Source organism: Calliphora vicina, chromosome 2, assembly GCF_958450345.1.
Source record: "Calliphora vicina chromosome 2, idCalVici1.1, whole genome shotgun sequence".
NCBI lineage: Eukaryota > Metazoa > Arthropoda > Insecta > Diptera > Calliphoridae > Calliphora > Calliphora vicina.
The window spans coordinates 140,128,146-140,152,679 of record NC_088781.1 but is presented as its reverse complement, the minus strand read 5'-3'; the positions used below and the strand labels follow the sequence as shown (position 1 = coordinate 140,152,679).

Here is a 24,534-nt window from a genome sequence, read left to right as displayed (position 1 = left end):
TGTTTAGTTGAGTAAGTGAGCATGTGTTGGTGAGCATGTAGTTTTCGAAATTGAAAAGCTACAAACACTTGTGAACGGGTTCATTTCTTTTGCTGTAGCATTCATTAGAGCTATTTTTAGCCTACCTTGTTCTCTCATTTTAATCTCCCTTTAAAATTTTAAAATTTTCTCGATATTTTTCAAAATCTTGTGCTCTTTGCTATGTGCTACGTAATAATGTGTTTTTACTTTATGAATAAACCCTTGATAATAAAAGCCTAAGAATATAGAAAGAAATGACCTACCTTTAATTTTTTATTGCCTCCACCACCTCCGGCAGCTGCTGCCATTGGTGTCGCCGGCTTTACGGGCATATACAGACTTTCTGTGCGTTTTGGCTGCAAGGGCGAGGGAATGATATCCTGGCCCAGAGTACGCTGACGCAGGAGTATATCTTCAAACGGTTGATTGGGTTTCGAAAACATGGCTTCTGTTGTTGTGGTGGTGCCGGTAGGAGAGTTAGTGCTTAAGCTGGGCGTTGCCGCGCGTGACATACGACCCGATCCCGTAGGAACTGAACCGTTGCCGGTGGTGGGCGTATTACCGGCCGATGGAGCTGGTGTTGATCCGCGAAATACTGAGCCAGCACGTTGTCTTTGCTCTGGCATGCCGCTGTCATTAGCCGTTGTTCCGGCACTGCTGGCCCCACGATCCACTGAAGCTTGACGTGATCCAAAGCCACCGCTCAGGCGACTGGCTGCTCGGGCGTAGCGATCGATGGATGAGTCCCGACTGGGTGGTCGTTTGTAGTGATCGAAATGATCGATTGAGGATTGCTGACCTATTTGACCCATCATGGGTGGTTTATTGGAACGATTCATGCTATCCATTTGTTCTTGTTGCAACATTTGTTGTTGTTGCTGGTATTGGATTTGAGAGGGTCGACGAACTTGATTGCTGCCATACATGGGAGAGTCCATGTTTGATTGCTGCTGCTGCTGTTGTTGTTGTTGCTGCTGCTGGAGCTGTTGTTGTTGCAGTTGTTGCTGCTGCAATTGCTGTTGTTGTCGTTGTTGTTGTAACAATTGTTGTTGCTGTCTTTGCTGCATCAGTTGTTGCTGATATGCTTGTTGTTGTTGCTGCTGCTGCTGTTGTTGCATTTGCAATTGCTGCTGTTGCTGCAGCTGCTGCTGCTGTTGTTGCGGCAAATTGCTGGCCGTGTGCACGGCTTCAGCATTTTTAAAAATGTTATTATCCTTTTGCAATTGCGACATTTGCGGACTTCCACTGCCAGTGCCACTTAAGTTACTGTGCGCATAACTGGGCCCTGGCGGTTGCTGCGGCTGGTATTGATATGCGGGATTCATTTGTGGATTATTTTGCTGCTGCTGTTGTTGTTGTTGCTGCTGCTGATGGTACATCTGATTGATTGTATTTATGGCACTCATTTGTGGTTGATTTACCATGGCAGACAAATCAGTTTGTGGAGAAACTGGCAACTGTTGGGAATACATAGAGCTGGGTACTGGAAACTCGGCCTCCTGTTGAGGCTGAGAGCCATCTCGGTTCTTTTGCATACCCGAGGGTCGTTGGGCGACCGCAGTGCCAGCATATGATTCTGCAGCCGCATTACTACTGGCATATTGTGTGGCACCCACTGCTGGTCCCTTGTGTCGTTCGCGAAACCTTAACTTTTCAAAACGTTCCAGCACAGTTGGCTTAAAATCGGGAGCAAATTCCCGGGCCATTTGCACCGCAAACTCACAGTCGACGCGTGCCTGATCGGCCGCAATATCAGCACTTTGGGCCTTGGTATTGGCAGTTCCGGTACGCGAGATGGCGATATCTGAACGTTGCATAGCCATTTTGAGAGCGCGCTGAGCCGACGTCACCGAAGCAGAGATGCGTTCTCGGAACTTGCGTGAACGGGCAATAAACAAATGCTTTTTCTTTTGACTGGTAATAAGTATGTTGTTTTTGTATTTGCCCTCCTCAAACGAACCATCACGGAACGTGGTCACACCATAGCCATGTTTCTTGTTGTTATACCACTCACCCTCGTATTTAAGGCCATCACTGCGTTCGGCCACACCAAAGCCACAGCGTTTGTCCTTCTTCCATTCACCCATATAAGTTTCCACCACACTGGGATCCAGTTGTTCGTCTTCCATAGTAAAGCTGGCATTGGAATCTGTGTGCATAGATCTAAAACGAAAAGACACTTGTAATTTATTTGAAATCTTTACATAAAGTGATTATGAATGTATTTACTTTGCTGTTAAGTTGGACTGTTCTGAGCCTGTACTAAGCCAGGAGGCAGTAGACATTGTTGAACGTATACTACCCGAGGCTAAAGTTCCCCGTTTCTCCAGATCACCAGTACTACGCTGCTTTCGCATTTTTAAACCCTGTAAAGATAACAATTATTTACTTTTTTCAAAACTTGAAGAGTTAAGTTTCCCTTACCGATAAAAAGCCTTTTTTCGTTTTCTCGGACAAACTGTTTCGTCGCGCCGGCAACTTATCAGATTTAGCCGTAAGCACAAATCCACCTCTTACTTCCTCCGTTCGAGTGGCAGTTTTTACCGCATTTGCGGCATTTTCATTACTACGCAGCGAACTTAATGAGGCGTGCACGTCTTTGCGTTTGTGATGGGAGGCCAGGCCAAATGGTGCAGAAGTGCGTATGCCGTAGCCATGTCGTTTTCCTTCTTGCCACTGGCCCTGGTATTTACCTGTTCAGTGATGACATACAAATAAAGTAGATAATAAACAGAATGTAATAATATAAATTTACATTAGTGCATCATAAAACGTATTCAAACAACAGTCATTCACACACTCACTCTATGCTTGGCAACATATTACAATTCTAGCAAAGTTTAATCTTATGAATATTAATTAATAGAACCCTACAATACTTTAATAAATTGTTAATATTGTTATTATGTTCTTCAATGTTTACCAAAAACAGATTATCTTAGGGACGAAACGAGAAATGTCGTTAAAGAGAACTGAATTTTTTAACCTTCACTCTTCTGAATTCGATTCATGGTCGTCTTTTCATGGTCATACAAAATTGAAACTTGTTCGCTTTAGTTTGGCTTTTATTTAGGTTCAAAGTTCATATTTTTTAATATTGTAGATGCGTGCAAAATAGCTGAAGTAAAACTGTTAATAACGTTAGAACTGTTAGTCAGATTTTATACTTTCTGATCTCATATTATTGAATCGTAGATTATAAAGTTTTTATATCCTTCACCTTCGTGAGAAGGGTATATATAAGTTTGTCATTGCGTTCGTAATTTCCATAAAATAATTTTCCGATGATATATGTATATATATTCTGGATCCTTATAGATAGCGTAGTCGATTAAGCCATGTCTGTCTGTCTGTCTGTCTGTTGAAATCAACTTTCCGAAGCCCCCCAATAACTTACATACACGATTCATACATCATTATCTCCGGAATTCTTCCGTCCCGGTTGCTATTTAAAATCGAACAAATGGCTGAGATATAAGGAAAAACTAGGACAACCTCGATTTTTGACCTATATCTGGATTACTAAGTCATTAATATAGACAATATGGATATCAAATGATAGATATTTCAAGGACCTTCTCAACCATAGTAAGTTGGACCTACAATAGGTCAAAATCGGAAAAAATATGTTTTAATCCGCATTTTTTTCACCCTAAGTTTTTTTTCGCTAAATATTAAAAAAAAACTAAAAAAAAAACAATTTGAAATTTTTTTTTTTACAAAAAAATGAAAAAAATAACTTTGGAAAAGAAAATAAATTTTGTTTACCTAACAATATTTAAAATTTTTATTTTGAAGTATAATTTGGTGAAGGGTATATCAGATTCGGCACAGCCGATTCTCATCAAAATAGGATATAGCTTAGAAAATCATCAATGAACAAAGAATATTTGAAAAATAGTATCTTCTATTTTCCAAAGATTTTCCTTAAATATGAGCCATTGCTGGATTAAAAACATACATATATTAAATTCAGAATGGAAACATTCAAAAAAACCGACAAAATTCAAAACTGCGGTTTTGATTCGTTTCAGTTATTTTCGGTTTTGAGGTTGTTTCTTTAAATATTATGATATTGTTACGTTTTTACCTTTTAAAAACGGTATTCTTTTAATTGCAAATAAATGCGATCAGTAGTTTAAAATTTGTAACAACTCTTTATTTAAATTTATACAACAATTTAAATAGTAACTATTTTAATACACGTACTTATAGAAAATGAATGATCTATGGGACAAAAGTAGAAGTTTCCATTTCTAGAGCCTTCGGCAGCCTCAATGTTTATGTTACCAGCTTCGGCAGTTAATGTTGGCAGCACTGTGCTGCCAAGTATCTACTTCTGGAAATGTATACAAAAGCTGTTGGATGTGGAAACCCGTGTTAATATCGCTAAATTAAAATTGATAGTGCAATTTGGTAACAATATTTTAGACACAATAATCTAGTTTGATATTTGCTGTGTAGTGTAGCTGAAATTAAATTCATCTTAGCTGAATCTTAAACTACTAGTATGTATGTATAAATTTTAGTTGTTTTGAAACAACACAACATAAATATCCGTCATGTAAATAAAATAAAATAGAAAGTAACTGTCATTCAGTTTTATTAGTGTAAGTACATTTCTGCATATCCGTTCATACAAACGTTTAAAGGCAATGAATGCATTGTAGTCCAAGATATGACTACATACAGTGCAAAAAAAATAACAAGTTGTACATTTAATGTGTCCTTGAGCACAAAAGAGCAGCATTAAGAAGAATAAGCAAAACAAAACAAAATAAAACATTGTTGTATATTTTTCAATATTTGCATTAAATGACAATAAACGTTACTACATTTTCCTGAGTCTTTTTCTTTACATTTAGCCCCACTTGGAAAGGGTTTGGTTGTATAACATTATTTTCAATTAAGTATTACATTAACAGTCCCTTAGGAGCAAAGCTTTTAAGGGACCAAAAGATAATAAAGCTTTTTTAATTTCTTTAAAGCGTTAATGTGTTAAGATATAGTAAGTACATACATACATACATACATACATACATACATATGTACATATATAGGAATGTATGTATATAAAACTGATTTTATTAAATATATTTTTTACATGCATTTCTTATGAGTAAGAAGTAAGGGTAAAGAGTGAGCAGAAAAAAACTTATACTTGTATTAAATTAAATAAAACTTAAAAATACTCAAAAATACTTAAATTTATTCGAATATTTATTCTTCACCTTCGTGAGAAGGGTTTGTAATTTCCACAATATAATTTTCCGACCCTTTAAAGTATATACATATATTTTGGATCCATATAGATAGCGGAATCGATTAAGCCAAGTCCGTCTGTCTGTCTGTCTGTCTGTCTGTCTGTCTGTCTGTCTGTCTGTCTGTCTGTCTGTCTGTCTGTCTGTCTGTCTGTCTGTCTGTCTGTCTGTCTGTCTGTCTGTCTGTCTGTCTGTCTGTCTGTCTGTCTGTCTGTCTGTCTGTCTGTCTGTCTGTCTGTCTGTCTGTCTGTCTGTCTGTCTGTCTGTCTGTCTGTCTGTCTGTCTGTCTGTCTGTCTGTCTGTTGAAATCAACTTTCCGAAGCCCCCAAATAACCTACATATACGATTCATAAATCAATATCTCCGAAATTCTTCCGGCTCGGTTGCTACTTAAAATCGAGAAAATCGGTCAACAAAAGGCTGAGATATAAGGATCAGGACAATCTCTACTTTTGACCTACATATATCTGGATTACTATGTTATAAACAATATTATTGCAAAGACCTTTGCAACGACGTATATATGTAAGTTGGACCTACAATGGGTCAAAATCGGAAAAAACATTTTTTAATCCGAATAATTTTTTTCAGCAAAAGTTTTTTTTCGCTAAATATTAAAAGATATATAAATTTAAAAAAAAAAAAATACAAAAAATGAAAAAAACTACTTTGGAAAAAAAATTTTTTCACCAGAAGTTTTTTTCGCTAAATATTACAAAAAAAAATATTATAAATTTAAAAAAAAATTCAAAAAAATTTTTACTTAAAAATATTTAAAATTTTTATTTTGAAGTATAATTTGTCGCTCATTCTTTTGTTTCTAAGTTCTTTACCGCATTACGATCTGGAACTTTATACGACTTCAACCCAGCAGGGAAATTGAACCCAATTTCCCTGATTTTGGATTTAAAATAGAAAGACCTTGGAAGACGATTTTGCATGTCTGAATTGAAGCTAAAATAAAATCATTTTTTTATTTTTATCATTATTTGCGATGAAAAATTATTCCATTACGATAAGCCGAAGCATAAAAGATCGGATCGGCCAACCAGCCGAAACGACACCAAAGTCAAATATCCATTTGACAGAAAGATGGGGGGAAATGTCATAGTTCACTATGGCAATACTTGTAATAAATTTACATTTTACAAATATTTCAAAATAAAAGTTAAAAATTTGATAAAGTCTTGCATTTTTAAGTGTATTTTTAATACAAAAATCTTGTGTATGCTAGAAATTAATTAAACATTTTTATTTTTGAACTAATTTCAAAATTTTTGTTTTATATTTATTAAATAAAATATGAATATAAACAAAATTTTGATCAAGGTTTTTATTGTTTTTTGAAACTAACAAAAATTATAACGATATGTACTTAGTATATCGTTGTTTTGCCTACAAAACATTTTATTTTGTGATTAATAACAACTGAACTAAAACAGATATTTGAAAGTAGTAGGACAAATTTAAGAAATAAATATAAAATAAAGCCATTAAGGGCCATTATTACAACTTGCCGTTATAGTTAAAGTTATCTTTAAAAGGTATTTTTTTCTATTGCTTAAAGTTACCTTTAACTATAACGGCAAGTTGTAATAATGGCCATAAAACGCATTGTCGTTTTACCACTGTACGTATGATTGTGAAATAAATAAATAAATATTACGTATACGCACAGTAGTAGTAGTTAATTAAATGTTTGTAGATATCTACTAAAACGAATAAAATAATTAACAAAATCTATTGAATTTGTTTGGTATTCTGTTTTTTGGTCTATTTTCTTGTTGTTTTTGCAGTTGCTGTAAGTAAGTAAACACGATATCGCAATTAAAATTCAACATGAATTAGTGGCAGCCAGAAAATATGACGTCAGTTTGAACAATTCACTTTTTTGGTATGTATTTTTTCAAATAAATATTTATAATATAATTTTTAAATTAAAAACTATAGATGAAAATGAACCAAATAACAAATAAAATATATACACATATACACACACATATTTAAATACACTTTATCACATACATGTATATTAGGATGGCCCCGTTTGTGTGGACGAAAAAATAAGGTGTAGATGTTCCCAACTTAAATGAAGGTTTAGTTTGTTTGAGGAGACCATTTCACAAAATGTATGTCCATGGATCAATATTTGGTGAGTTGATTTAAAGGATAACAAGTGCTATATTCGGCTGTACCAAATAATATTTGTGAAAAAAAATGTTTGGTTAAAAAAATGAAAAAAAAATGAAAAAAAAATTTTGGTGAAAAATAAAATTGGTGGAAAAAAATGTTGGTGAAAAAAAAAAACGTAGAAAATATCGAGATAGTAGGCATTTATTGGCATATTATTACATAAGCAGAAACTAGTCAAGATTTGTAACTTGACTTCATTCTGCACTAAACATCGATTTCTCGGCTTAACTTCACCATAATAGGGAGGCATTATTTATTTTTTTTTGCATTAAATGATGCATTTACCTTTACAAAACAATAATCGCTTAATAACTCAATTTTGGATTTTTTGTTGCTTGACTGGTTTTTGAAATAAACAATTTAATTGTGGTTAATCTCTTACCAGTCTTTCTCTTTTATTTACACAAAACAATATATTCTTATAAATTTTTACCAAATTATAGAAATAATATGACGAATATGAAGTAATGCAGTGCTGAGATGGAATGAAAAAATGTAAGAATTGCGAAAAAAATTTTCAATAGGTGAATTTAAAAAAAAAAAAAATTAAAAAAAATTTATTAATCATTTTTGTTGTAAAATTTTTGATTTTTTGTAAAATTTGATATTTTGAAAAAGTAAAGTCAAATCAATTAAATCGTTTTGTAATTCTTTTTAAATTGGTGAATTTAATTTTTTTAAAAGTTTTATGATTTTTTAAATAAGTTTATGATTTCAAAAATTTTTGATTCTTTGAAAAATTTTAAGTTTTTTGATTTTGAAAAATTTATGATTTTTTGATTTTGAAAAATTTATGATTTTTTTTTAAAAAGTTTTTTATTTTAGATTTTTCCATTTTTCGATTTTTTGCTAAATTTATAATTTCTTTTACAATATTGTTGATTTTTTTGTGAAATTTAAAAGTGTTGATGTGTCATCAAATGAATTTTTGCCATTTATTTTTCAAGTTCTCAAGTAAATCCTTTACGAAAAAAAATGAGAAGAAACTCATCTCGATTGCTTGTGTTTTTTCATTTCTGTTTCTCTCAACCACTAAACTAAAATGTTCTCGTATAAATCACTCTCAGTGACATAACACATAAAACGATTAAACAATTTAAATGTTTAAAGCTGTGAATTTACCATTGAAATGAAAGTGGACCCGTTATTTTCGGTCTCTGTTAATAACATATTAAACATTTTTGCAAACAATTATAAAACATGATTATTTCAGATGCAGAATTGATATACCTTTCACATGATAACAATTTTACATATATTTCCTTTGCAATTGAAAAGTAAATTTTTCTGTTTTAAATAAAATTTCTTCTGTTTTTTCACACAGAGAAAATAGTTTTGTTTGTAATAACTGATTCGATCAAAATTACAATATTTTTCTGTTTATGCTAAAAAATTTGTTTGGGGTGATAGAAATTTGATTATTTTAATTGTAATTATTCTATGTCAACCGATTTTCTATTGCTAGTATCATAAAAATCTACGGATATAATCGAATCATTCGACTGGGAACAATTCACAAGTGCAGAAATTATAGCGGGACTCCCAGAAATTTCTAAAAAAATATTCCCGGCTCACAAAATACTTAAGAATGAGTTAATCTTTTATTTCAGTTGGGATTTTTTTGTTGGGACTACCCTAATGTACATACATGCATACACGCTCTTTTAAACCCCCACTACAAACAACAATGTCGTTTTGATGTTTTGAATGGGAGCCAAGAAAAAAAAAACCCAAAAGAAAAAAAAAATGATCTCATGCACACACAATAAACATAAATATTCGTACGTACAAAAAACCAAAAAAGTATGTTTAAAATTTTGCTAACATACATACATATGTATGTATGTATGTATTGTACATACAATTCAATATATTCATACATACATAAGGTATGTATTGAGTTATGTATGAATGTGTAAATACGTAAGTACACACTTTTGTGTTAAGATTTCTTTTATGCTGTTTTTTTTTTGTTTGTTTTACATGCAACAATAAAAAGGACTGCAACAAATGCACCCACCCCAAGTGTGTTCTTCGGCCATTGTTATGCGCTGCACATTCGTTCATTCATTTCTTCATTCATACCACTTACAAGTCACTCATGAATGCGTGCACACTTAGTTATTTATAGCCAAACAACATAGTCTCAGTCTCTGTATCAGTTATTCTTACCTCCATCAGCGTATGTTTCACAACCATAACCATCCTGATAGCCCAAATTCCAGGTGCCTTCGTAACGTGCCGTTGATACTGTACTCTCACGCACACCATAACGTCCTTTGTGTCCATCCTTCGACCATTCACCACGATACACTTGTCGGCCTATTTGTTCTACTCCCAGGCCATGGCGTCGTCCATTTTGCCACTGACCCTCGTAGTGGGAACCACTGCAAATAAGAAGAATAAACATTTTAATGAAATTTGGTGAATTTGTGGAATTTAAAAACTAAAGTGAATGAAAGTATTTGCAAATTTTAAGAGGACGAAAAATATGAAATATTTTGTACTGGACGTGGATATTTCCAGTACATAAAATTGATAATAGTATTAAAAATAATCCAAAGGGTTTCCCTATTTGACTGTGTCAAATCTGGCTTCATTTAAGTACTCATTGGTTGTGGGATTTACAATAGATGGCGTATCTTTTGAATGCGTTTTTTGTATTTAATAACTTATGTATATGTAATTTTGAAGGGTACATATCTGTCATTTATTCTCACTTAGTTATTGAACATTATAGTGTAAACAACAAAGTTTTTTTTGCTTCGAAAAAGTCTTGTGTACCAACAAAGCGTCATATGCCTGAAGTTTTACTTTACTTCTTTAATTTAAAACAAGTAAGAGAGCTATATTCGGCTGTGCCGAATCTTATATACCCTTCACCAAATTATACTTCAAAATAAAAATTTGAAATATTTTTAGGTAAAAAATTGTTTTTTTTACATTTTTTGTTAAAATTTCTTTTTCAAATTGTTTAAATTTAATTTTTTTTTTAATTTTATTTTTTCAATTTTTTTAATATTTAGAAAAAAAAAATTCGGGTTAAAATTTTTTTCCGATTTTGACCCATTGTAGGTCCAACTATGGTCTTATATACGTCGTTGCAAAGGTCTATCATTAGATATCCATATTGTCTATATTAATGATTTAGTAATCCAGATATGGGTAAAAAATAGGTCAAAAATCGAGGTTGTCCTGGTTTTTTCCTTATATCTCAGCCATTTGTGGACCGATTTTCTCGATTTTAAATAGCAACTGAGCCGGAAGAATATTGATGTATGAATCGTGTATGTAAGTTATTTGGGGGCTTCGGAAAGTTGATTTCAACAGACAGACAGACGGACAGACAAACGGACATGGCTTAATCGACTCCGCTATCTATAAGGATCCTGAATATATATACATTATAGGGTCGGAAAATTATATTGTGGAAATTACTAACGGAATGACAAACTTCTGACGAAGGTGAAGGGTATAAAAAGTGCAGCTGAAGCACACCGACTGCTCAGCAAAGCTTATAGTGAATGTGTTCCATCGGTTCCAACGTACGAGAAATGGTTTGTTCTGTTCAGAAGTGGTGATTTTGACACAGAAGATAAAGATCTCACAGTCCAGCCAAAAAAAGTTTGAAGACCAGGAATTGGAGATTGTTGTAAAACTCAACAAGAGCTTGCAATATCATTGGGAGCTACCCAAGCAGCAAATACAAAATGTTTGCGAGCAGCAGGATTCATTTAATTGCAGGGCAATTGGGTACCATACGAATTGAAGCCGATATAATTTTAAAGACGAGTTTGCATGTCCGAAATGATGCTTGGACGCTATAAAAGAAAATCAGTTTGCACCGAATCATTACTTGCGATGAAAAATGGATCGTATGTGAAGCCCGGCAAACCAGCCGAATCGACACCAAAGCCAAATATCAATAGCGCTAAAGTTGGAGCAAAAGGTTGCATTACAGGGAACCTGAAACGAATGCAACTGAAGCGAACATTGGCCGAAAAATGCCCAGAATATGCGGTCAGACATTAAACTGTAATATTCCATCATGACAATTTTTGGCCACATTTTGCAATAAATTTTAAAAAGTATTTAGAAAGAAGAAGTTGGGATGTTTCGTTTGACACTATTAATTGATAGTTTTCTCTAACAAATTCTTGAAGTTCTTGCAATGGCAAGTCCTAAAGTCAAATGCCCTAAATTGACGTTATTAAAATGATTGAAACTATTCAGAAGAGTTTTGAAAAAGTTTACTCTAAAGTATTTTTTTTCTATAAGGACCAATTCGTAGGAGGAAATTATATTATACAAACAATGGTTTTAGATTCATATAAACTAATAATTGGAACAATGGAATTATTCTGAATAAAAGGATGAGTGATTAAATATAGACCAAATTTAAGAGCCCATAAAAATTAAGTAAATTAAATTATTTGTTAACGGCTCTACTTTAATTTCTTATAGCAATCTTTGAGGTGAAAGAAGATGTCACAAAATTTGCTGCAAAATGTAATAAATATTTCGACATTGATCTTTATTTAATTGTAATTACAAAATAAAGATTTGTTTCTAATGAAACTTCATGAAATGAGGACTACAACATATGTTTTGAGCTTTGGTTAATATATAGCAATTATTACACCCTTCACCTTCGTGAGAAGGGTATATATAAGTTTGTCATTCCGTTTGTAATTTCTACATTTTTCATTTGCGACCCTATAAAGTATATATATTCTGGATCCTTATAGATAGCGGAGTCGATTAAGCCATGTCCGTCTGTCTTTTGAAATCAATTTGATTTCAATCCCGAAGATTCTGAAGACCCCAGATATCTTCGGGATCCAAATCTTAAATAATTCTGTCAGACATGGGTCAAAATCGGAAAATTTTAACCCGAATTTTTTTTTCATAAAATAAATTTTTAAAATTTAAAAAAAAAAAATTTTAAATAACAATCGAAAAATTTTTTTTTCCAAAAAATGAAAAAAACAACTGGAAATTTGTATAGGGGCTAGGTGAAATAATGGACCGATTTCAGCCAGTTTCAATAGGCTTGGTTCTTGGGCCGAAAAAATAATATGTACCAAATTTGATCGAAATATATTCAAAATTGCGACCTGTACTCTGCGCACAAGGTTTACATTGACAGCCAGCCGACCAGACGGACGGACATCGTTTAATCGACTCAGAAAGTGATTCTAAGTCGATCGGTATACTTTAAGGTGGGTGTTAGACTAATATTTTTGGGCGTTACAAACATCTGCAGAAACGCATTATACCCTCCTCACTATGTAATCTTGTAATTATTTAAATTCTGATAAATAATTACAAGATCATCTACAGAGTAAAATCAGTCAGTTATGGGGTTAGAGATCAGTTGTGGATCAAACATTTTATATTAAAGGGGACAACATTTTATATTAATAATTGACACGAATTCTCCGCAAGTATTAGCAATACGTTTCCAATCATCTGCTCAAAATGAAAATTGGTTAATTTTAGAATCCTTGTTGAACAAAGTTTTTAGATAACTATGTTACAATAGATTCAAAGGTACAATATTTTGGTACTACATATTTGAAAAATCAAAATCATAATACATATGAATGTTTCTAATTTGAAAGGATAATAGTAAACCTAACCTAAATTTACCTAAAATATTTAATAACTAAATATGTATTTGATATAAATATGTAACTCACCTTGGCCATATATACGCTCCCGATACTTCAAAGCCATAATTCCAGGCTCCAGCAAAAGCTCCCTGATGTTTTGGTCCGGTGCACACACCATGACCATGCGCTTTACCCTCATCCCAACCACCACAATATGTGCCGCCATCTTCAAAATCAAATCGTCCGCCACTAACTTGTGCCCTCTTGCCCGCGCCCGCTCCATGGGAACTTGCTGGGCCACCGGCTGCGTCACCTAAGCTTATCATACCATTGTGTTGCTGTTCGGCCTGCTGCATGACTTATCCAATTTGGATAAATGCTGGATCCGTTTTATAGTTAAAATAGAGTTGTTAATCGGGTTGTATCAAAAATTCGTTTATAATTATGGGTTTCTTGCTGTTGCTGTTCGACTTGCTTAATCCTGTTGAAGCTTTAAGCTAATGTTTTTGGCAAATGTTGTTGTAATTGTTAGTCGATTTAGTCGTTGTTAATCGTTCACAATTGAAGCTAATGTGTTTTATTATTGTTGTTGACTTTAGCCTTTTGTGTTTTCGACAATTTTTCATTGATTTGCACAATTGTTTGATTTGTAGTTTGTTGTGTCGTCGACCAATACTGGTATCGGGCATTTGAGAATCAATGGATTTGATTTGATTTCGTTTTCCTTCTTTTGCTTTTCTCTCTTCTATTTATGTTTGTTTATTTATCTATGTGGTTTGTATGTGTGTGAGTTGTAGTGGTGTATGACGATGTGTTTGTTGTGTACGGTATTTTTCGGCTGTTTTTTGATGGCGGTATGAGTGAGTTTGATTTCGTCTAATATTTTTGTTCTCTTTATAATTTCTAGTCATTCGTTTTTCGTTTGCATTCATTTAGTAAGTTTTACTTAAAATTTCTTTGTTTAATATTTTTAAAATTTTGTTTTAGATTTTGGTTTTAATCACTTGTTTTTGTTGTTGTTGTTATCTTCTTATAACTTAATTTGTTGTGTTTTAATTTTTTGTTTTGTTTAATTAGGTATTTATTAATTAATTATTTATTTTTAAGTAAATTTATTATAATTTCTTTGTTGTTGTTGCTTATTTAAGTTATTTATTTATTTTTTTTATTCGTTAAAATATTTATTTATTTATGTTTGAAGGATTTTTCACTAAAACGCGAACAATTTATTTTTACAAAAATGAATTTGTACGGCATACTTAAAATTTTGCTTAAACCTTTGCTTCCATTTAAACAAAATTATCGTAGATTTACAAATATAAACTGCTACTAGCGGCAATCATTGTTAATTTATCATCAAAGAAAATTTTTGACTAGAATTCAAAATAAAACAAAAAAAGAAAGAATTTTGATTTTTACGATTAGCTATCATTCATGAGATTTGCAGTAATAAGGGGAGGGGGTAGGTAATAGTTCGTCATTATAAAAATATGTAAAAATGCACAAGTTCAAAAAAACTTCTGGGAGGTTTAAAAAGTTGGAATTAATTAAATATGTTATATTTTTAATCGTAACAGACATATAAATAAATTTTTTGGGACTTGAGAATGCAATACTAAGTTTTTTCCAAATTCTTAAACAAAGTAATAAAATAGATAAATAGATTTTTTGTTAAAACTGCCATCAATTACACTAACGTGTCTTATAGACCTCTTATTAATTGGATCCCAACTGAATTTGTCATTTATTTGCTTAAATCTAAGTCCTACATACCCCAAATGTTTCAGTTGTATTCACAAACTTATGACACTCCTTAAGTTAAGACAAAACTAGGTCATTTTATACCCATACCCCTTTCTCCAGCTGACTATTGTTGAACCAAAGTAATAAAATGGACAAAGTTGTGGGATTTTAAAACATATTTGTGTGTTAATGTAAGAAATGATTTATTTTCATTATCTTTCGAATTCATTCTTTAATTTATTTTAAAATTTTGTTGAAAAATATTTATTTAAACCTTCGATAACGAGGATAATTGAATCGTTTATTTCAAAAACCAGTCAAGCAACAAAAAAAAAAATCTAAATTTGAGTTATTGGGCGATTACTGTTTTGTAAAGGTAAATGCATCATTTAATGCAACAAAAAAATTAAATGCTGCCACCCCTATTATGGTGAAGTAAATACGAGAAACCCGTGTTTAGTGCAGAAAGAAGTCAAGTGATTTATTTTGTACTATGAATACTACGCCCTAATATGTTTTTCATAAATATTGTAGATAATACCTACTACACAGAGAAAACAGATTCGTGATAGCAACCGAATTTGTTGCCAATCGAATGGTTCTATCTTAGTGACCGAATTTTACAGTTGTGGCTACAATATTTTGGAAGGGGTAACTAAAGTTTGGTTGCCTCAACTGAAATTCTTCTTTATCAACTGACTTTCTGTTGTTAGAACTGAAAAATTCTATGTGTGCAACCGAATCATTCGACTGTGTAGGTATCAATAAATGTGAACAAAATTTACAAGCTCTAAACTGTAATTGGTAGGATAGGAAGAGTTTTATGGGAATATTTATAGATTTTTGGTAATTATTCGAACTTTTTTATATATAAAACTTGAAAGTAAATTTTTAATTAGGCTTAAGTTAATTTTTATTATAATTTATTTGTAATAATTCAAAGAATATCACTGAATACTAAAATTTTAGACAATTTGCAAATTGGAATGCCCTTGGCAGGGTAGAAAATGCATTCCAATTTGCTAATTGTCTAAAATTTTAGTATTCAGTGATATTCTTTGAATTATTACAAATAAATTATAATAAAAATTAACTTAAGCCTAATTAAAAATTTATTTTCAAGTTTTATGGGAATATTTTTCATTGGCCTGCAAAAAAAATAAAAAATTTTTAATAATTTTTTTCCGAAATCAAAAACTTTTTTGACTTTTTTTCAAAAATTGTATGTCTTGAGTCTCGAATCCCACTAAGCGACCAAAAATATCATAAAGGAATGGACCTAAGCTTTCTTTTGAGCGCAAAAATTTTAAATTTTGCAAAAAAAATGTCAAAAATTGTTTGCCTTGAGTTACAAAATATTTATTTTGATAGATATCCCACTCGCATCCCACTTAGTAACCAAAAGGGTCTTAAAGGAAAATATCTAAGCTTTTGTTTGAGCTAAAAAAAAAATTAAAAAGGGTCCATTTTGAAAAAAAAGTCAACAAAGTTTTTGATTTTGCCAAAAAAATCAAAAATTGCATGTTTGGAGTTATAAAAAATTATTTTTGATAGATATCGAACTCAAATCCCACTAAGCGACCAAATAGATTCTCAAGGAAAATATCTAAGCTTTATTTTAAGAAAAAAAGGGTCCATTTTGAAAAAAAAGTCAAAAAAGTTTTTGATTTCGTAAAAAAATTATTAAATTTTTTTATTTTTTTTTTAAATATTTTTTTCGAAAGATTGAAAAAGAGCTATCTAAACTATTTGGGAGACATTTTGCTAAGAACAATAGGTAATAAGTTACATGGATGAAAAAAATCACATGTTTGGCCAAAATGTCAAATTTTGACCCCCTCTAACTCCGAGAGTTCTTGACCGATCTTGTTGAAAAATTGTGTATGAATTACTATCCAATAGGTCTTCCCGATCGGAAGACATCGATTTTAAAAGTTGGTTCACTTGACGTGAAATCCCCCTTATATATAATAATAATATAGCAGCTCTATTGATAGTGATTTTTCTTTATTTTTTGCTAATTTTTTTATTAACTTCATTGATATTAGTATTATTATAGGTTAATAACCGATCTTGTTCGGCCCCCGGTGGCTAAGAGTGCCTATTAGTTGTTTAAACCAAATACAAAACCAAATTTATAACCAAAAATTTGTTTAAAAATTAATTCTTAGCATAATTAATCCAACCATTAATTATACATATAAATTTTTGAAGAAACACTAAACATTTCGACAAAAAAAACATAAGAAGGGTCGTTGAATAATGAATTTCATGGTCAAACCATTAAGTATAATACGACTATAATTTGATATACTAACACTCATCAATGTTGCTTTATATAAGTATTTTTCTATTAAGATTATTTTGTATTTTATTTAATAACTATCAAAATATATTCTTTATCTATGTATCTATAAAATACATATAAACAACATAATAATGAGAAGAAAACATCATTGGCCATAGAACAGTGTTAGAAGTGCTAGCAAAAGTAAATAATTAACTCAAAAACATTATTACGAATTAGATTTTTGACTTTAGACTAGCAGGTTTTGCTTTAAGTTTCGCTTCTATTTAATACTCTGTGAATATTTTCCTTTTTTGTTGGTGTTGTGTTTTGAGGGAGGAAATAGTTTTTTTTCTTCTCTTATTGTTATTTTGTGTTATTGTTCTAATAAAAGCGTATTTTTATGAAATGAAAAGCTTGATGGCAACGTTATGAGTGAGTGAGTGTAGGTGAGTGGGTGGTTGGTTGGTTGGTTGTATGAATGGATGATCGGTTGGTCGTTTGGTTGGGTGGCTGACAGACAGACAGACTGACTGGTTGGTTGTTTGGGTCTGCTACATTTGGCAAAGCAAATTATTGTGCTAGGCAAACAATCTGTCTAATAACAAGACAACAGACATGCAAACAAATAATGACACAACTATTGTAAATCATCTTAAGAGCATATTTACACATTTAATACACACGCATATTTCACATACCGATACTTCAGTTTACTGCTCAATAATTATTTCATTTTGTTTCTTTTTTGTCGATTATAATCCAAAATATGTACATTTCAATTCAATTCAATTCGTGGTAATTTCAAATTGTGATATTTTACTTGAGATATTGTTGATAGTGATAGTAGAACAGTATAAACATCAAATAGAATAATGAAAATAATGCACAAAACCAAATTGCCAATTTTATTAAATTCATTTTTTAGTTGAGGTTATTTTTTTATTATTGTCTTTTTAATCACTTTGGTAAAATAAATAATATTAAAGAAATTATTTTCTAGAGAGAGAAATTAGAAATTATTCTGCTGTATGTATTTTAAAGAAGTTTTTGCTACTCCTGTCAAATAATCATGAAATAAATTTCGAATGCTTGATCGATTTCGTGTAAAAACTAACTCGTTATCGAATGACATCGTTATAAATTTCTGTACATTTATTCGATATTTAACCCTTCAATGCTTAAGCATGCCTCAATGCACTCATCGCAAAATGCCAATAAATGCAATTTCATTTCAAAAACTTTGAAAGCTTTTTGAAATAATTTAAGTGCGATTTTTAGGAACTGTTACATGAGTTCATGAAATTCAAAATCAGTTATATTTGCATTTATTGGCATTTTTGTGATGAGTGCCTTGGGTATGCTTGGGCATAAAGGGGTTAAAAGACTTTTGTAGCTACGTATAAAAAGCCATTAGTCGGAACTAGAATGAGTCAACAATTTCACTAACAAATTAAAATTTATTTTTTTAATAAAAAAAAAAAATTTTAAATTTGAATTTTTTCTTAAAAATATTTTTAATTCTTATTTTAAAGTATTATTCAATTCGACACAGCCGACTATATCTCTCTTACTTGTTTTTTTTAACTCAATCTGACCCCAAATATTTATTTCGCCACCAAATTTATTAATACATATGTCAATTTCTGTTAATTTCGACATTAACATCGTATTTAGATCTAAGGAAATTTTTATTTAAGTTTCATCAAGATTCGATTTGAACAAGTTGAATAAATCCGTTAATGGCGCAAAGACATTTTTATTTTAATTTCAATAATTTATTTTCGTAAATGATTTTCAGCTTTATATGGGAGCTATGATCGCCATGTTATGTACCGCTCATCATTAAATTACGTGACATGATTTCCGTATATATAAAACTTGTTTGGAGCGAAATTTGTGTAGTTACCTATATAAATTAAACAGTTATGACCGATAAAGTCCAATTTCCATTATTTGGTGAAATAATGGACCAATTTCAGCCAGTTTCAATAGGCTTCGTCCTTGGGATAAAACAAATGTATGTACCAAATTTCATCGAAGTATCTACAAAATCGTGACTTGTACCAGCCAGACGGACGGATGGATGGACTCAGAAAGTTATGCTGATTCGATCGGTATACTTTAAGGTGTTAGACTATTTTTGGACGTTGCAAACATCAGCACTAACCCAATATACACTCCCTACTATGGTGGTGTAGGGTATAAATAGACCATCTGTGAATCTATGTTATTTAGTTTAGCACTAAATTTCAAAAATCAACTACCTTTTTCTGAAATATTTAATATTGAAATCCGTTCTTAATCATTAATATTTTTTCGAAATTTGGTAAATTATTTAAACTCTGTTTTTAGATTAAAATTATTTTCTAGTTTTATTTGGTACTTAACATTAATAATTTAGTACCACAAATTGTACTTCAATTTCAAAATATTTTTTCTAAAAATTTAGTACTAAAAATTTCGCATTAAAATGTTTAAAAAGAATTAAGTAGCAGAAATTTGGCACTCAAAATTTAGTACTAAAATTTTAGTACTAAATTAGTACTCAAAATTTAGTACTAAGAATTTTGTACTAAGTTTTTAGTACTAAAAATTTAGTACATACTTAAAATTTAGTATAAAAATCTGTACTAAAAATTTTGTATGTACTAGAAATTTAATACTCAAAATTTAGTACTAAAAATTTGTATTAGAAATTTAGTACATACTTAAATTTTAGAACTAAACGTTTTGTACTAAAAATTTAGTACAAAAAATTTGTACTAAAATTCGTACTAAAAATTTTTACTCAAAATTTGTACTCAAAATTTAATACTTAAAATTTAGTGCTAAAAAATTAGTATCAAAATCTGTAGTAAAAATTTAATACTAAAAATTTGGTACTAAAATTTAGTACTAAAAATTTGTACATACTAGAATTTAGTACTTAAATTTTAGAACTTAACGTTCTACGTTGTACTAAAAATTTAGTACAAAAAATTTTTACTAAAAATTTAGTACTAAAAATTTAGTACTAAAAAATTAGTACTAAAATTTTGTGCTAAAAATTTAGTACTAAAAAATAGTACTAAAAATTTTTACTCAAAATTTAATACATAAAATTTAGTATAAAAATTTAAAACATAAAATTAAGTATAAAAATCTGTACTTAAAATTTAGTACTAGAAATTTAATACTCAAAATTTAGTACTAAAAATTTGTACTAGAAATTTAGTACATACTTAAATTTTAGAACTAACGTTTTGTACTAAAAATTTGGTACAAAAAATTTGTACTAAAAATTTGTACTCAAAATTTAGTATCAAAATCTGTAGTAAAAATTTAATACTAAAAATTTGGTACTTAAATTTGTACTAAAAATTTAGTACTAAAAATTAACTACTTAAAATTTGTACATACTAGAATTTAGAACTTAACGTTTTGTACTAAAAATTTATTGCAAGAAATTTGTACTAAAAATTTAGTGCAAAAAATTTGTACTAAAAATTTGGTACTCAAAATTTTTTCTAAAAATTTGGCATTAAAATTTTTGTAAAAGCATTAAGTAGTAGAAATTTGGCACTCAAAGTTTAGTTCTAAAAATTTTACACTCAAAATTTTTTTATCAAAAATTAAGTTCAACAAATTGACATGAAAACTTTTGATCAATATTACTTTGTATAGAAAATAAAATGACTAGAACCTACATATGTATATTCCACAGATAATTTATATTATTTAAAAGCCTATGTATATAAAGGAATGTATGTACATATATTGTTTAAATAGTAATACATTTTTTTTATATTGTGTTACCAACATTATGATAAAACCAGCTTATGCCCTTCGCTGCCTGGTAGGTTCAATAATTCTATTAAAATCTTTTTTGAACTGATGAATGAATGAATGTATTCGTAAGCACTATGGCATGTTTAGTATATAGCAAATGATAAATATTTATTATTATTTTAGTTGATTTGATTGTGTCGAACTAACAAGTAGCCGAGGAAATGATGAATTCATTTGTGTGAGTGTGTTTTTTTTTGTTTCGAATTTTTGCAACACTTTTTTCTTTTAGTTTTTGATTTTGTAAAAGTACTAAAACATGAAATACCTAAACATGAAATTGAAATAAATAGAAATTCATTTTATATATAGCAGCATACTACTTGTAGCAAACAACCAACCTAGCAAATGCAAAAACGAAAGAACAAAAAAAAAAAAAAAATTGAAAATAAAAATTTTGTGTAAACGACATAAAAATATTTTCAAATTATTCGTAATCGAATCGAATGAATGTATTGTACAAACAATATAAAAAGAAAATTTAAATAAAATTAAGAAAAAAAAACAAAATAAAATAAAATAGCAAACCATGAGAAAACCTAAAGAAAAGCGAATTGGCGATAACAGCATCAGTTGTATATCAGTGACTGAAATTTTCGAACATTTTAAAATTTCGAATTGTTTCAAATATGTACGAGAGCTGAAAGAGCAGCAACAACCACACTACTATAATGATCAGCAGCTACAAATCTAATAACAGATACATACAGATACGTTTTTGGGGGTCTGTGTTTAAAAGTAAAAATTTTCTTTTGCTAATGTTCGAAAAATTTGAAAGTAAATTATGTCACAGATAAACAGGGATTTTTAAAAGCAAAAAAAAAATATAAATATATGTATGTATATGCATATATATTTTCGTCAGCAGCATTTTTTGGGAAAATTAATCGATTATTTGGTTTATTCTTTTTTTTAAATTTCTGTAAATCCCTTTCATTAGATTAGATTCTTGAAAATTCTTAAGTTTTTTAAACACTTTTAGTTTATTTTTTTTTATTTTCTGTTAATTATTTATTGTTGATCAGTATTTTTTTTCTTCAATTTAGAATTCACTATTTTATTTTTTTCTTTTTCATTCAATTCAAGCACACGCGTTATATTTTTAGATATTTTCAACATAATATACAACAAGAATAAAAGATAGAAAAAAAATTAGAAAAAGAAAATTATTTTTAGGTTCACAGAAATCAAGTATTAACTCAAATTTTAAATGCAATTTAATTTAAAGAAAGAACATTTTTACAAAATGTTTCTACTATATAAAAATGTATGTCATTTTTTTTTCGATATTCATTTCACTACACATTTTTCAAACACTTGGATGGAATTTTTTGTTGCATTTTATCGATATTTATTTAAATTTTTTTTAGTTTTTTTTTTTTAGGCAGAGCTAGAGCTTAAGAGTAGTAGTTGTAGACGACAGACATGCCTTAAATTTTCATTAGAAGATGTATTTCCAAACAGTAGACTGGCACACTAGCTGGGACGAACAATGTGGGCTAAGATTTTATGACTGATGGCCACAAAAGTAATAGGCAGCTTATACCAAAAATGAATCGAAATGAACAAAAACGTAACGTAACGAACGAACGAACAAAAAAAAAACTAACGAACAAGCGAACAAACCGTGCCGTGCCACTAAATTGCGTACCGCACGCCTTACGCTGTTAAACGAAATGAGAATTTCAAAAAAAGAAAATTAATAATAAATGAATTAACAACAAAACCAACAAAATAATAATAATATTTTTATTATTATTAATATTATTGTATTAAGTATATGATAAACTCCGAGCGAGCTAGCGATCGAGCGACTACCACAACCACCCCACCGATCGTGATCAGTACGAAAAAAAAACCTAGTTATTTGACGAACTAAACCGTTCAACTTACCCACCGAAAACAACAAATAGTGACTGCACGATACACGTTCAATTTGAAATTCGAAAAGAAAAGAAATTTTCTTTCGAAGATCACTCACAAATATATCTCTTGAGCGCTAGTACACACACCACACACAGGAATACAATTTTCTTTTTGTATACAATACATTAAGATTGATCCCCATGTACGTGTTGTGTATGTGCATCCGTGTGCTACAAATGAACGCCACAAAATTGATTTGTCCGTCAGAGTTCCTCTCTTTTTACAAATGATCAATATGTTTACGAGTTCACTCTTGCCAAACAGCTGATAGTTTTTCCTTTTTGTTGTTGTTGTTGTTTTTATATATGTATTTTCGATATTAACTTAAGATCTCTCAGATTTTAAGTTAATTTTCGAAATTTATTTTTTATATTAGGGCGTTCTACATACCGACCGACCGACAGTCGGTCCATTTGAACAATCGACTGGCAAGTGACCTCCACATGTAAACATCAATCAATACATCTGGAAAATGTGTTTCTGAGTGTGTGTGTGAGTGTGTTGGGAGCGCATGTGTTCAGGGCAAATGTTGTTTAAATTACAACAAAACAAATTTCAAAAGTAAACAATTATTAAAAGAAATTCCGGAAATTGTTAAAAAAATGCATCCAAAAACATTAAAATAAAAATTCCACTGTCATAACGAATCAGTGTTCGTTTATGGATCAGTCACAACAATATTAACCTTAACGTCAAGGTACCGCTACCGATACAGCTGTAAATTTGATAGGCAGACGGAAGAATCGTTTTCAAAAGTTCGAAAGAAATATTGGATGTATGACTTAAAAATGCGGGATTTGCAATAGATGGTGTATCTTTTGAACGCGGTTTTTGTTTTTAATAATTTAGATGCCATTTTGAAGGCTACATATCTGTCATTTATTCTCACTTAGTCATTGAACATTATAGCGTAAACAACAAAGTTTTTTTTGCTTCGAAAATTTCGAATTTTGTTCCAACAAAGAAAGCATCATATGTGGGAAGTTTTGCTTTATTTCTTAATTTGAAAAATTGCGACTGAAGCATACCGATTGCTCACCAAAGCTTATGGTGAATGTGTTCAACGTGTGTTTCAATCGATGCAGAACGCTCTATCGGGGATACACTTCACTTCAGAACAGTGCATCCGAAATTGGCTTGATTCGTTCTTGGCCTCAAAAGATGAGCAGTTCTTTTGGGTGGGAAAGATTGTAAATGTTATTTATTTTGAATAAATTTATATTGTACAAATGTTTCAAAATAAAAGCTAAAATTAAGAAAAAATCCGCATTTATTTTAACCTTTTTAAGCATTAATGCATTCATTACAAATTAATGCATAGGCTTAATTCCTTAGTAGTTCAAATGTATTGAATTTATTCCTTTAAGAATTCATTCTTAATCCTTTTTATAGGCCCCATTTTTAACGACACTGGTTATTTCGTAACTTCAAGTTATAGTTATTGCTATGTATATTCGGCTGTGCCGAATCTCAACCAAATTATACTTGAAAATAAAAAAATTTTAAATATTTTTACAGACGGTCATGGCTACATCTACTCCGCTATCTATAACGATCCAGAATATATATACTTTGTGGGGTCGCAAATGAAAAATGTAGAAATTACAAACGGAAGGGTATAAAAATATTGTCATTTAATTTTGATTAGATGTGAATTGAC

The 24,534-nt window shown here is 30.5% G+C and overlaps 1 protein-coding gene across 1 annotated transcript in view; it reads right to left on the bottom strand.

Moving 5' to 3' along the window:
* The window catches only part of jp (junctophilin), a 39,158-nt gene that overhangs the window by 6,756 nt on the left and 7,868 nt on the right, over window positions 1–24,534 (bottom strand). Inside the window, exons 2-6 of the mRNA XM_065502242.1 lie at window positions 13,178–14,463; window positions 9,648–9,862; window positions 2,446–2,714; window positions 2,251–2,387; window positions 285–2,184 (exon numbers count right to left, since the gene is read on the bottom strand). Coding sequence (XP_065358314.1) covers window positions 285–2,184; window positions 2,251–2,387; window positions 2,446–2,714; window positions 9,648–9,862; window positions 13,178–13,446 — 2,790 coding nt within the window. The 5' untranslated portion in view covers window positions 13,447–14,463. The remainder of the gene's footprint in view (window positions 1–284; window positions 2,185–2,250; window positions 2,388–2,445; window positions 2,715–9,647; window positions 9,863–13,177; window positions 14,464–24,534) is intronic.